Below are 14901 nucleotides of genomic sequence, written 5' to 3'. Positions count from 1 at the left end.
CATTGCTCATGTCCTGTTTTGAAGGAAGCCGCATCGCTATTAGTACACTGTTTAGGTCTGTTACGGGCTGGTACTTCTGATTTTTCTGGTTTTGCCATTTTAATGCATTTTTATGTTATGAGCAAGGAAGGCTCAGTGTCAGATAGTATACAGTTATAAGCTAATCAGTACATTCTAATAAATTATTCATCCACCTGTTATGTAATACCAGTAACTAATCATTTAGATCTCCTACCTTGAAATTCTAATGATGTACCTGCTGTGACCGATTTTCAAAATCAATACTGCTTACTGTTTACAAAAGCCAATTAAATTCTGTTGATTTATCAACAGATATTTATGTGCTGGTTACTAAGTTTCTTTGAAAATACACCTATATGTTTTCTGCTCTATTACAAATTAACTTTCATTTCTTGTTTAGCCATTGTTACAGCAAAGGTAAATAAATGTCAGTGGGTCCAACTGTGCAGCAATTACCTGGGGCCTGGCATAAAAGGCGAAGGTAACAGGCACTACAGAGATGACAGTACAGAGCCAAGCAATAGTGGGTGAAGTTCAGCAGCTTTTTGGCCGTGCTACCTCAGTACTGCAAACGAGTGGGGGCAGCTCTGGATCAGTCGGGGTTTTGTTTGCTGGGGGCACCTCCAGGTGACTGGTTAAGCCATTTTTCATCAAAGGAGCTCAGTAACTTGGGTTGCTTTTCCATTTTGTTTCTCATCACTGCCCCTGGAGGAAGTTCACTAGGAATAAGGCTCTGATAGGTATGTTTGCAGTACTGTTTTCTAACAGGTACCTCGTGCTTTGTCATCTTACTTGTAAGTTATTTAAAGTGGCATAAATACTCCAAAGGGGAAGAAAATAATGTCCTTAGCAAGCATACAACCTTGCGAGTGGATGCGATTTCTGACAATTTTTGGCATAACTCTGTGAACAGGATTCTGGTGCTTACAGCTTCTCTTCCACCTTGTCTTATATTGAGAATCCTAATCAGTCAGACTGAAAAGCAGTATTTAAGGAATCTCATTAATCACTAATTAACTTTACTCCTTAAGCATGTAATATCATTTCCAGTGGAACCAAAGGCTAGAAGAATCACCTATGTTTCCAGAATTACTGATTGTTCAGTTTACTTGACAGAAGAAAACCAATCTTCTACAGTCTAAACAATGGGTTTGTGTATTTTAAATATTTTGCAAGTCATACCTCCCTATCTGTAACATATTTATATCTCAGTACATATTTAATGTAAAAAAACCTACAAGTATATTACTCTAACTTTTTACATTTGTTTTGTACTTTAGACTGGCTGTTTCTGTACATAACCACATTATCATCATTATTAATTTTAGTCCTCTGTAACAAACTCAAAAATTGATCAGATGACTCACATAAGAAAAAATTTTAAAAGGAGTAGAAAAGGAAAAAAGACCACTAAATTAGAACAGGCTGGTATTTTCAACACATTTGTGAAACTGTCAGGGAGAAAACACTGAGGCCAAGAAAGGAGAATTTAATGGCAGGATACGGAGCTGTTAGTCTGTCATGTGGGAAGCAAAGACCCTGTCATCTTTTTTCTATGATTCCAACCTAATAATGCTATGTATGAGGAGTCACATAAATGATTCATGCCGATTGACTCAGTGGCCGTGTATGAATCCGGTTGCCATTGTGACCATCAGAGCTACAACAGACAAAATATAATCCCCAGGGGTTTGCTAACCACTGAGAACTATAAATGACATCTGCAAGTTCCCCAGGTTTGGAAAGTTGGAAGTGTGCACTCCATAGACAGATTTAAAAAAAACAACAACAACAACAAAAAGTCATTGATGAATACCTTGGAAGTACAGTAAAAGTATTATTCATTGCCTTAGTCTTCATGGTATGTAGTCTCTTAAAGATACACTGTAAGTTGCCAAGACCCTTCTGCTATACGATACGTATCACAAACTTCCATTGAAATCTGTGCAATAAGAACAGAGCACTTGGAATGCTTGTGCTCCAGAAAACAATAGCAGTTAAAATGTATGTTTGTATTTAAACTATACATAACATTTTTGAAAAAATATGTTTGAAAGTATCAATTACTTTGCTGGAGTTTTTGCTGCAATAAGATGAAAACATGTCCTCTCAAGTTAATATTTTTTCTTCTATCCTAATCTGTATTACAATAACATATACACTCCCCAAAATGTTTCTGTTTTATCGAAACAAGGGGGTTATCTTCAGTCAAATCAGCATTTTCTTGTGGTAAACTTGTTAGAGCATTTTCACCCACTTTTCAAAGCTATCAGTCCTGATACAGTGTTGTTGAGGTATTTTTACTTCTTTGGTAAATAAAAATTCATTAGTTCTTAGTTCTATGTTCCAGTTGCTTACACAGATATCCTTAGCTAACTTAAAGTTGGTATCATAACCCTACTGTAAATACAAACTTCTACACATGAGTAAATACACAGATTAACCTTTTCCAGACACTACTTGTAGATTTTAAAGCAGCAGTGACATTCCAAAGCAGTTAAGCACATGCAGTCACTTGTTATTGGGTCTTTGTCACCAACTGTGTTGTTCTTTCTACTAGCACTGAAATTAGATATTAACCACCTCCTATCTCAGAACCTTAACCAGGGCAGCACTGCATACTGTACCGACAAGTGCGTATCACACGGGTGAACCTGGGTCAGCAGGTAACTTGTACCTCCAACTTTGAAAACATTTGGCAAGCGCATCTTTCGGAGTGAAAAGCTGTATTATAAGTTCTTTGCATTATTCCTAAATGCATCTGCAAAGGCTTTATGGAAGCAAATGTGTGCGCTATTTAAACGTATATGCTGATTTTAGAATTATAGTTCCCTTTTTTCCAAGAATCGCTCTAATCTTCAAAACGCATTTAACTATAACAAAAAGAGCTTACCCTAAGCATATTAGCGTGCTCAGTCAACCCTCTTTTAAGCATTTCTGCTAAGTCCCTTTCTCTTAAAAGCCTTCCCATACGCCAATTTTGAGAGTCCTCTGGATCTGCCAGCTGCAAGATCCACCTTTTCCCAGTACCCTGGAGACTTCCTGGAAGATCAGTTCCTCACTTCCTTCTGTGGTGGAGATCTGCAGAAGTCTTCCTAAAACTCTTTAACATCTTATGGAGTGGACATTTCACCACGCTTCAGGCAAGAAGCTGCAGTGTACCAGGTCTAGCTGAAACTATAGGAGGAACATGCAGAACACATTTACCCAAACTGGGCTTCAGCCACCCTACTAGGATTAATGATACGTTAGTGAATGTTTTATGGTATCTCTCAAGGGAGGTCCTGGCATGCTTTCTCTTTTGAAAGACTGAATTTATTAATTTCTTCTGAAAAATCAAAATTGCAACCTACAATTTCTTCTGCTCATTTCTCCTTAAGGTGGAGCATTAGTTATGTATTTGAGAGTATGCCTTTTGCAGACATGGTATTAGAGACTTAAGCTCTTTATTTACTGTATCTGGAAGCCCTGGTAAGCCAAGACTTCTACAGTATTTCACATTTTATTTTCCTGAGCCACAGCTTAGGATCAGGTGGCAGTTAAGTCACTTAAGGTTATTTAAATGCATCTAAAATGTTGCTTAATAATTCAGAACCAGTTTGCTCTGTTTAGAGTATTAAGATTTTTTAAATCCTTTTAATTAACCAATTTCAACAGCAGTTTAAATAAACAGAAACAAAAAATCTGTCTCCCTTGAAAGGGCAGAAAATAAATTTAACTCAAATTGCATGTTAGTTTAAATTAGGTATGATCAGGATTTCAGTAAATTTAGGGCCAGCCAATTCTTAATATTATATGGGAGTATAGAGTAAGATATTCCTCCAAACCTAAATGTGATCATCCATTCCTCTGCTCTGGCAGGAGTAATCCTCTTTGATGCCCACAGTGGTGAAAATAACACCACAGGACAGTAAGTTTAGCTGCAGCACTCTGTACACATAGTCACGTGAGCAGGTAACTATCCTCTGATGTTCTCCAAAAGGTAATGTTAGAGCATGACCCCTATATTGCTATGCCAGGTGGTTTGGCAATTTTGTGTATCAGTTCTAGAAGCCATTCTTTGTAAGGACTATTCTGCATTTCACCCAGTGCAAACAACTTCCTTCAAATAATCTACTTTTAAACTCATTAGGTGGGGTTTAAAGTCTTTAAATAGTTCATGAAATAGTTATATGTTCAGGACCATCTCTGGCTTTTAACATTCTTTCCCCTAATCATCATCTTGATAGAAGGATGGAAGAAAGATGTTACTGTGAGAAAGGATTCATGCAGTGTCATGGTTATTCCTAACAGCACTTTTAGTAACTTCACAGAAATCAGGAAAGTAGCTTGAATATCTGTCTTACGGCAAAGGATGATTTCAGGTGAATTAAATAATTTTCTGATATGTTCAAAAATTTGACAATGTTTTTGTAAGTTCAGGGAAAATTTAACATGTGATCGATGTAATTTTTCCAGTCATTTCAATTACTGATATTTATATTTCCTACTGCACAAAATAGTACTAACCTGTTTTAATTCACATAATTTAAAATTTTTCAGGTCAATAGAGATCTGATGGTGGCATGTGTTTATCAGCTCTGATCTAGTTTACACAAGGCCACAGCCACCTACAAAGGTAGACGTGCCTCCTCTTGTCATTTAGAACTGTCCTTAAGTCAATACTATCTGCCCTTGTCTGTCTTGTCTTTTCAGGATATGTTGTTACTCTATTTATTCAAGCAGTTATGTTTAGTTTAGTTAAGACACTGAGAAGTTGCCTAAGCAAATTGGCCATACCAGACTAGCATATTCCCATGCCTCGTTTAAAAGCATGATTTCTGATCGTTCTTCCTGATGACTTGTAACAGTAGAAAAATTGGACAGATTAACCTTGAGTGCGAGAGGAATGGACCACATGTCATTGCAGCCAGAACACTGAAGCATTTGCAACCCCTCTGTGTTTTACTGCTTTTAACAAAGCTTGTTGTTCAGAAAGAATAGTATCGCAGTCTTTCAGTCAGCACCTACAAAGGGAGTAAGTGATATTCTTGCCCTGCTGAAGTCAGTGGCAGTACTTTAGAGAATATTGAGTAGATTTTGCTTCTTGAAATGTGATGTTTACTTTTGTGGAAATATAATTTCCATATAGGCAGTCAAAAATTCTGTAAGTATTACAGAAGGATTTTTGATAATGTTTTCTTCCAAGACAGGCAGACTTGATCTGTCTTTTCAGACCTGGTGTCTTTGCATAAGGAACTGTGCTATCCAAAGAGAAAGACTGAAGCCCTTCATGTATCAAGTCACTGAAAGGAGATGGAAGGAATGTCTTCCTCATCTCATAGATGTAAGCTTATTCTAAAAAGAAATAGAATTACTTTCTGTAGGTCAATATAGTTTCTGAGCTCTTACAACAACTCTGTTTGAATACGGGGAATGTGTAACCAATTTCAGGAAATAGGTGTGCATTTCAGATGAGCTATTTTACTCAAGACTCACTAAAGTAAGCAAGCATTCACCACAACACTGAATACTCAATGCGGTATGTGAACTCGCAGTTGAGTCATCCTCATTAGTTAACCCAATGACTAATGCCAACCATGTGATTAATATATTCCACCCAAGCACATCCCTCTGACCAAAAGTGTTCTTTTATTCAGCACTGCTCCATTTTACAAAACATGTATTTCAGGGGACACACGTTATTGTTCACAGGAAGATGCCTTAGTTAAGCCACAGAGCTTTGCTGTTGCATATAGCATTATCCAGCATAAACTGGGCCTAAGATATTTTGTACTTCTTCCCCAGAATTCAGGCTTAATGTCAGTTTTGTGGGCTTTTTTTCCCCTTGAAGGAAGAAAATGTAATGATAAAATATCAATCAAGAGCCTTTGTAATAGTATGATACTAAGAATGCTGCATCTGGTTACCAGAAAATTTAATGATCTCCTGCTGTTTTGGTAATTGCATAAGTAATACATCAGACTAAATCACCAAAGCAGTCTTAGACGCACTTTTTATTCTCTTTACCTATCTACCAATCACAATGTTATACTGTAGATATCATTGTGGTATCTGAACATCTTAATCCTTTGAACTTGCGATAAAAATCCTTTTGGATTGGTTTTCCATGCAGTTATAATGAAGTGCACGTGAATCCAATCCCGGGTCATTCTCCTGTGAGTGACTGTGTTCACATCCATTCCCCTTTGGGATGTATGCAAAGCAAAGTTCTTGCAGTTCATTTGGAGCACTAAATGTATTTAAATGTTTTCAAACTTCTAGAAGATGTGGCTGTTTGCCTCCTTTCAGGTCTTCATCAGTATCCACAGTGAAAGGTGTAGTATTTCTGGGGACATGATCTTTCTTCTCTCTAGCTAGCACATTTTAAAATAATTAAATACATGAATAATTGTTAGTTCGATATAAGCACAGTGGCAGCAGTGCCCACAAGTAACGGACTGTTTTGCTCCTTGGCACAGCAGAAAGGGTGTTTAACATACAAATGCTCTCATGTGTAAATGCCACTACTTGAACCTTTTCTCTACTCAGCAAGAAAACTGAAAGTAAATAGTGTGAAGGAGCAGGTGATGGAGCTCTTCTCCCTGCAGGTCCTTTGTCAGGAAAAGACTCATTCCAGGGTATTCTGTTGGCTTCTCTTTTTCCAAGAAACCACACAAAGAATTCCTAAATAGATCAAAGATTTCAAACCAGAAAGAAGGAAGGGAGGAAAGCAGAATATCTGAGGAGAGCTGTACAGCACCTTCCTCTTCCCTCAAAATCTGAATTTGTCCAGTCCAATGGATTGATGATTAGTGTTTGTGGGTTTTTAAGCTTTGTTCTACAAACAGAAGGTATTTTTCCCAATCAAAAAAATTTTCACGTAGAATCATGAATTCATAATGCTGAACTTTTAAAAAGCACCAGATAGTCCAGGCCTCAGTATACAAATACAGCAACACTGGGTTTGGGTTTATCCTTTTTATTTACACTGCCTGCCATTATGCTTAGTATTTTAAAAAACAGAGGAGAACACAGTTGCTATCTCAATTTACTGCCTAAAAAGTGGAGTAATGCTAGTCAGGTTTATAAGCCTTCACTGATTGTAATCTATGCAGCAAATTCTTTTCTGATATGAATTATGTTAAGTCAACGAAAATTTACACTATGTAAAGACTGGCAGCATCTCAGGTATCTCAGACAGCTGTACGGCTTTTCTAGAAAAGAATGGAAAGCATGCTCAAAGTAGAGGATATAACATCACAATTTTCTGTTTTATCAACATCTGTTACTTTGCTTAGTAAATGTATTTTTTAAATATGCTTAATCTAAAATACTGTTTTGAGAAAAATCTTCAGAGAAATAAGATAGTAACAGTGTGACATATCTGGATTAAAGCTTTGTACTTAGAATGAGACTAGAAGTCTTTGACATATTTTTCCTTATTTGTGACGGCTTTCTTCAATTCAGATGTAAATTATCTCCAAGTTTATTCAACTAAACCAGATCTAATTGCATATATTTCTATAAAGTAACCCTACTTTTGTTTGTTGCTCATGCTGAGCATATTATCTGTATAACAGACAGATACTTCAGTAGGTAGAACGGATTCACTGTATTTGTTTGTGTGTCATTCTGAAAATATAGGTTTTTAAACAGATCTGGTACTTTACCAGGTGTGCCTTTAAGTAATTTCTATTGCATTTATACTTTAGGAGGATTAGGAAAGAGAGTAAAAGAACTCTTTGTCCGTTAGATTCATTAAATGTATTCATGCGTGTGTAAGTGGTATAGAGGCTGTGCTACTCAGGAATCAGATCCCTGTCCTAGGGTGTAGAGAAAGGTGAAGGGTGTGATATTTACTGCTTGTGTAAGTGTCATAATAATTGTGTATTTGATTCTTTATTTTTAAATGACCTTCCTGGGCATTAAGCCTTTTTTTTTTTATTTATCTTTTCCCTGCAGAATTAGGGAGGGTAAGGAACCACACCTTTGAAATTGTAAAAGTACAGCTGTTCAGGATATGAATGTGTAATAGAACAGATAGGTCAGCAAAGGTGAAGACAGAAATAATACAAAAATTATTCTAGAAGGAAAAAGACTTTGCTATAAAAATGTATTAAAATGTTGTTTAAGCTAGTATTAATTTTTGTTATTGGGTTATTTAAAAACCCAAGAAATTTATTCAGAATAAAGCGTAAGTAGCTACTACATTCTTACAGGAGAAATGTAAGAGTTAACATTACTATCTTTTGGTTTTGTGCAGACTTAAATCATTCAAACTTCAAAGAGCCACAGAAGTACTTCAAACCAACTACCTAGCGCTTAGTTGAAATAATTACCACAGAATTCATTTAAACAAATACCTATTCAAATAATAAATTTCCTGTGCACCAAACCAACATTGGTTATATAACACAGCTCTTTAAAAGATGAAGTCTTAGCTCCAGTGCACCAAAGCGTAAGGTCCTGTAAAATTGTACCCACAGTTGGAAGAAAAGTATTGTTTTACCAACTTAAACCTATTTCAGTGAAACCGAAACATTTCACAGCTCAACGGCAAGATCTAACACCAATAGAAATAAGGTCCTGTTACCACCCTCTGGTCACGTTGCTCGAAGGAGTCTTCCCTGAAGAGAGGGGAGTGTTAAAGTTTGCATAGAAAGTCATTTGCCTGAAGATGAAAACTCCCAGGGCACTATCTGCTTTGGCTTTGGGACAGCCCTGAATGCGCGTGCACGATATTCTACAGAATTCTGTGAGCTTGAGTATTAGTAATTTTGCTGTCACTTGAGTTATACTCTCTTAGCATCTGAACATTGTGTCCTTCCTCTGCCACCCTCCTCACTATATAAACTTCAAACAACTTAGAGTCTCTTTTTAAGGGGTTTTAGTTTACATTTCATTATAATATAAAATACTTACCTTAGCAAAACCAGAAAAATATTTTTAAAATGCGTTCACCTCATCAGCTGGTATAACCATGTGACGTGTGAGTGGACTTTTAGAGTGCATGCATATGACTGGTAGAAAGTCAGTTATTGTAGAACTTGAAAATATAGAGAAAAACTATGCTTTTAGGATTTGTTTAGGCCTTTTAACAAATGCCAAATGCTTAACTTGGTGAACTTTGCAACCTTAATCAAGAGATTGTTGATTTCACCACATGGGTACCTATGTAATCTCATTGAGTTCAACAGGAACAAATCAGATTCAGTATATAAACACACGCTTAAATGATTTCCTGCATAATTGCTAACAACATAGAAGAAGTCTTTAAATAATAAAGGTATAGGGGTTTGGGACAATGTAACTTCTATAAGGTGCAGGGCTGTTTTGAAAAGAGCAGCATGCAACGACATCAGAGCAAAGGATTGTCAGCACTGAAGTGGACTCCAGAATTTATCCTAATGGTAATGAAACAAGGAAGACAGATTTAAATATGGAGGTATTTTATACTTTGCTTTATGAAATAATCCATGTAAATTTTAAGTGAATAAAATTCATTATTTTGGTGGACACGCCTTTGCAGGCTACAGCTCTTCCAGGGTCCTTCGATCTCTATTACATACCATTCTTTAGTTTTTAACTCTGTTTTAAAACACTGTAAGTTACAAAGCATCTTAGGTCTTATATTTCATATATTTATAAGAGAAACCATTTCTTTTGGTAGGAGGCGTGTTCACTAATAAGGGTTCTATTCTTCGTAGTAAACAACATATTTACAAACCACAAATAACAAAGTAGAAGCTGCAGAAGGGTTATGGTGTGATAATTAAGTACAATGGCGACCCATATGAACAGAAAATGCCAAGGAGCTAAAACAAAGCAACAACAGCTTTGTTTGTTGACAGATGTAGGAGCCATATTGTTAGTTAATTGGGTAATGGTGTAAACATTTGCAAACTCTGCTGTCCCTCAGTGAATTAAGCAGCACACTGAAATTATGGGCAAAAGCTGCACCGTCCTTTTGCTGCAGGTACTCCACAATGCTTTTAGCTAACCTTCTAAGTATGAAGACACTGGGGGACATCAGGCGTTGTTATTATTTAAGGTACTTGAAGTTTGCAAACCTTAGACTAGGATATGTATCTTGAATTACACTCAAGTGAATAATAGGTTTCCATGTGGTTACAGTTTGGAAAATTGTGTTCATTGCCTAGGCTTGCTTTCCAGATTTTTGTTTTTTCCAAATGTAGAAGAGACTTGTTCTGTCTTTCCTAGCTTTTCTTGCAAAAAAAGGTTGCAGGATTTGAAAATAGAGAGGTCTAATTAGCAACTGGCTTGAACTGAAAAGAAGGAAAATTGCTTCCCTCAGGTGCACAATACTTCATATGCTGTGAATTGCAGAGACCCCTATTTACCTCACTTTCTGTGCCTATGCGCAATAATGGACTGTTGCAGAATACCAAAACATTAAAAAATGCAACAAGATACTTAATTAGCTTACTTCTGTAATCACAAACTTAAATGCACTACTTTGGCTGTTTTTTACATAACAGGTTTGCTTTCTAAGATAATAACCTTTCAATAATTTAAGCAGCATCTGTGCAGGAATGCATAATTGGACTGTAGATAATAGGAATCTAAAATTGAGTCTGGTTTTTATAAATTATTTTTCTCTTCAGACATTTAGCAATAGCTCACCATGGTACATGAAGTTTAAGAAAATATGTTCCTGCTTTTGGAATCAAAATAATGCATCTGTTTGGTTTTGTGGGGTTTTTTAATTTATTCTGTTTTTTTTAAAAATTCTGTTGCAGAGAGGTGAAATTACATTGATTTCAATGGACTTAGGAAGTGATAAGCTTTTAATATTTGTTTAAATAATGAATTTTCTGTAATTATCCAATAAAACAATAGAAATACAAATATATTTTAGGTTTGTCTGATTTAGTTGCGGGGGGGAGAAAAAGAGGAGCAATACTGTTTTTGTTAATTGGTAACAGTATTAGTAAGTTATGCTTTTAAGAAAAAATACATTAGTGTTTCTTATTCATAGAATTTGGTATGCTTTTGGTATGTTTTCAAAAAATAGCTTTAGAAAGCAGTGGCATGATATGATCATAGATAAAACTAATTTAACTTTGGAAAAAATGTTTATTGCTATGCATTTGCATTTATACCTATAGCATAAGACTAATAATCTATTATTCACAAGCAAACTTCTGATAACTAGTGTGCTCACACAACAAAACAAACTAAAACAGAATTACCAGGGAAAGTAAGTTTAAAAATGGAAGTGAAATATTTCAGAAAATTATAAGATTAAAAGAAATAATGCTCATCTTTCTATATGAAGCTTTGCAGTAGTCTTCTGAAGGATGTCACAGCATTGGCATGTAAACCTGTATGTCTGAAAGACACTAGGAGCCTTGTCACTATTTTGTCTATATAAATAATTATATCATGTAATATTTACAATTAAATCTCATTTTCATGGAAGAGATTTATCCTATAGGCAGCAGTCTAGCTTCTAAACAGAATCCTCAACAAAAAAGTTTCTTTTTTACTATAAACTGAGAATTGCTTATATGCCTTAAGTGAAAGTCAGTAATGGGATAGTCAGGATGTTGAGCAGCTTGCAGGGTTTGGTGAGAAGATCCAAATTCTGAAGAATTCTGGCAATAGTGGTGCAGATAGTGCCTGTATCATTATTTTCCAAATTGCCTGGCATTTAACTCTCACTGGAATTCTGTATGCCCACCTGCACAAGTGATTGCCTAAATACCTTTACAAATCCAATGAGGAGTCAGGATTCCAGGGAACAATCCTATAATACAAATGTACACGCGTTAAGTGTCTACCTAAAGGATATATAGACACATAGTACTTATAATGCATCAATATATATACACACATGCATAGTAAGTATACGCTTCAGTAGTTGGGTTGAGATGCAATTTCACCGTATGGTGAGCTGAATTAGCATCTCACTCCCAAAGAAAGGAAGAGGGGGGCCCTGCTTCCTCCATTCTACTTACTGCTTAGTGCTTTTGCTACTTCCTTTGCACTGGATTTGGTGTTGACTGGACTTGTGTGTTCACCAGTTAAACTCACTAGCATGACAGAAAAATAACCAAACAAATAAAAGTGGACAGTTTTCTCTTAGCCTAGGTTCCTTGAGGTGGCTGATAAGCATCACAGTGAGTGAAAGTTAGGTGCTTCATTCACCATGTGACTTGGCGCAAGAAAGGGAGTAGGAAAAGAAAGGCAGACTGAGTTTCCCTTTTGAATGGAGAGATCATGTTGGCTTGGCTATGCTGCTTGCACCATCGGTTTGATTGAAATTTTATGATACTTCTCTAGGACTACAGTTTTATTTTTCATCTTAATTCATGTTCTAGTAATCCTTCCAAAAGATCTTAACTTTGACAGAAACAGATATATTCACGCATTGGTTTATGGTAGAAAACCAGACCTTCTTGGAATTAATGTTGTGGATTCTGTTTATTGTTATGTTTGTTGTTATTACAGAACAATAACAACACACAGAATACAATATGTATTTCTTAATCTGCATCCTGGGAATTCATATTCACAACTTCAGTTATCACTGATAGAGGGACTCAAAAATCTCCCCAGTGAAAATCTGCCCTGTGAAGATAAACAAATCAAAAAAGTCTACTTACACATACCTTCTTGTTCTTATCTTTACAGGTGACCCAGCTGGATCCAAATAAATCATTACTGGAGGTAAAACTGTATCCTCAAGAAACCCTTTTCCTAGAGGCAAAAGAATAGATCAAACAAGATTGTAGGACTAATCATCCTTTGACAAGCCAGAGGCACAGCATCGAAAGGAAGACTTCTATCAACACCACCTTGTACTATCATCCAGCTCAATTCAGTGTCACAACTTTGCCTCTTGCAGGAATCCTGAAAAATTGAAAAAACATAGCTACTTAGTTTCACATACATGAGTATATGTTTCCAACCTCATTTAAATGAGCAGAGGATAAAATTCTGCTATGAACACTGAACATTTATGACTCTGTTGCTCACTTATCATCCAGCTTTTGTTATAATTAATGCACTGTTAAAATGTGAGTGATTGTTAAGTAGAATTTTTACTCCTCAAATGCCCCTTTTCCACCAAGAAATCTTGGACATTTCTGCCTGTACTTTTGACACTAGAATGCTGTATATTTGATATCTCGCTGAGCCAGTGCTCTCATATATATGCATTTTATTTCTGTGTTTGAATTTCTACTTTGTCAACTAATTTAAAAAGGCAGAAAAAATTAACGGGACATTCTCAGCCATGGAAATTTAACAGTATTATAGTAGAAAGCATATAATTTTTGTTAGTACTTTCTGACTTCTTTGATAAGATGTAAGGTTTTGTTTGAAGAATATAGTTTGACATATATGCGAGATATTTATTTACTGGTTCTGCTTTGGGTCTCAGTTCTGATTCAGTTTAGGAAGTATTTTCCATTACATTGCAGTGTGTGAAACTGCTTATTGCATGATGTGAATATTTAAATAACATTAGAAATGGCCAGTACCAGAAACCTGGTATCTTGCCAACACTTCAGGAATCAGCTGATATTGAATATCAGCTGTTAAAAACCTTTCGAATACCAGATACAAAAGTTCTTTATTTCTCATTGTGAAAGAAAGGGCAGTTCCCGTTTTAGCAGTTTTCCTTCATTCTGGCACTTGTTTGTATCCTGTTACTCTACTGTTTTAAAGCACCTTGTTTGTTTCATCAAACAATGCGTATCTTAAGAGGTGGTGTAATAAGAAATCTGCCTTATTATTGCACACTTTGGACATTTTAACAATAGATTACTGATCCCGTCTCAAATTAAAGAAATCCTAGTTCTCTTGTCTGAAATGTATGCACCAGCTACCTGCTATCTGATGTGAAAAAATCTGGTACTTTAAATTTCTCAACCACAGAATGAGCATACTGAGTCTAAGACCATAACATACACTTCATGCCAAACCTGGATCAAAACTGGTTTGGTTAATTTTTTGCCCTTTTTTTTTTTTTTTTTTTTTAATCTCTGGGCTTACAGGATAGTGCACAATAGCACTACAGAATCATCATCTGCTAATCAAACTTTTTTTTTTTTAAAGCCTGGCACATTGTTTTCCACATATGTTTATATGCAATTCATAGTGTTTATCGTAGCAAAATGAGTTCTGATTTAAAAATTTTATACTAAGCAAAAACCAACTGCACACATCTCTTAGTCTTTCTTTTTTCTTAGGAAGGATGGTGATATAAAATTAAATGTTTGCCTATCATTAGGGTGTTAGTGAAGCTGATATATTGTTACCTTTACCAAAAACACAAATTTCTGAGCAGGGAAAGCCTTATTCTACCTTTTGTAATTCTGTAATTAGTGAGTGCTACATCAGACACTTTTAGAAGTGAAGTATCTATGACAAACAAAAGGGTTGGAAGTGTAAGCAAATTCTAATCATTTGCAGTTCACAAATAAAAGCATTCATAGCCAACAGAAAGATAAATGTATGTGTAATGGAAAGCTGAATGCAGACACTTCATTCTGAACTTTTGTTTTCTTACAAAAAAAAATCCACTATGTTTATTAAATAAGAAATTAACATAGGTTGCAAATTGGGGTGATGCTGTTTCTACAAACAATCACAGTAACACATACAGCAGGATTTTAAAGTGATGCATATCTTTTTTTTCAGATTAGCTCTTCCTTCTAAGCTGGCTATTGAGGAAAGGAATTGCTGAAATACTGCTACACAAAGCAAAGCGACCTTTCAGCTAACTTGTTTATATTAATCTGTTCTGTTTAACTTTTGTTTGATCTCATCGGGCTGTTTTCTCTCACTCAACTTTATTTCTGTATTTTGACTATATATTCTTTACTTTGATACTAGTTTCATAAAGTTATTAAATGTGGCTTGAATATT

At 35.7% G+C, this 14901-nt stretch overlaps 1 protein-coding gene across 2 annotated transcripts in view; it reads left to right on the top strand.

The window, feature by feature from the left end:
* The window catches only part of FAF1 (Fas associated factor 1), a 178172-nt gene extending 163271 nt beyond the window's left edge, over positions 1–14901 (top strand). For both annotated transcript variants that reach the window (XM_075037075.1, XM_075037074.1), the window contains exon 19: positions 12661–14901. In XM_075037075.1, coding sequence (XP_074893176.1) covers positions 12661–12744 — 84 coding nt within the window. In that variant the 3' untranslated portion in view covers positions 12745–14901. The remainder of the gene's footprint in view (positions 1–12660) is intronic.

This window comes from Buteo buteo, chromosome 10, assembly GCF_964188355.1.
Source record: "Buteo buteo chromosome 10, bButBut1.hap1.1, whole genome shotgun sequence".
In the NCBI taxonomy this organism is placed as follows: domain Eukaryota; kingdom Metazoa; phylum Chordata; class Aves; order Accipitriformes; family Accipitridae; genus Buteo; species Buteo buteo.
Note: the sequence above shows the minus strand (reverse complement) of the source record. Positions and strands in the feature narration are given on the sequence as shown.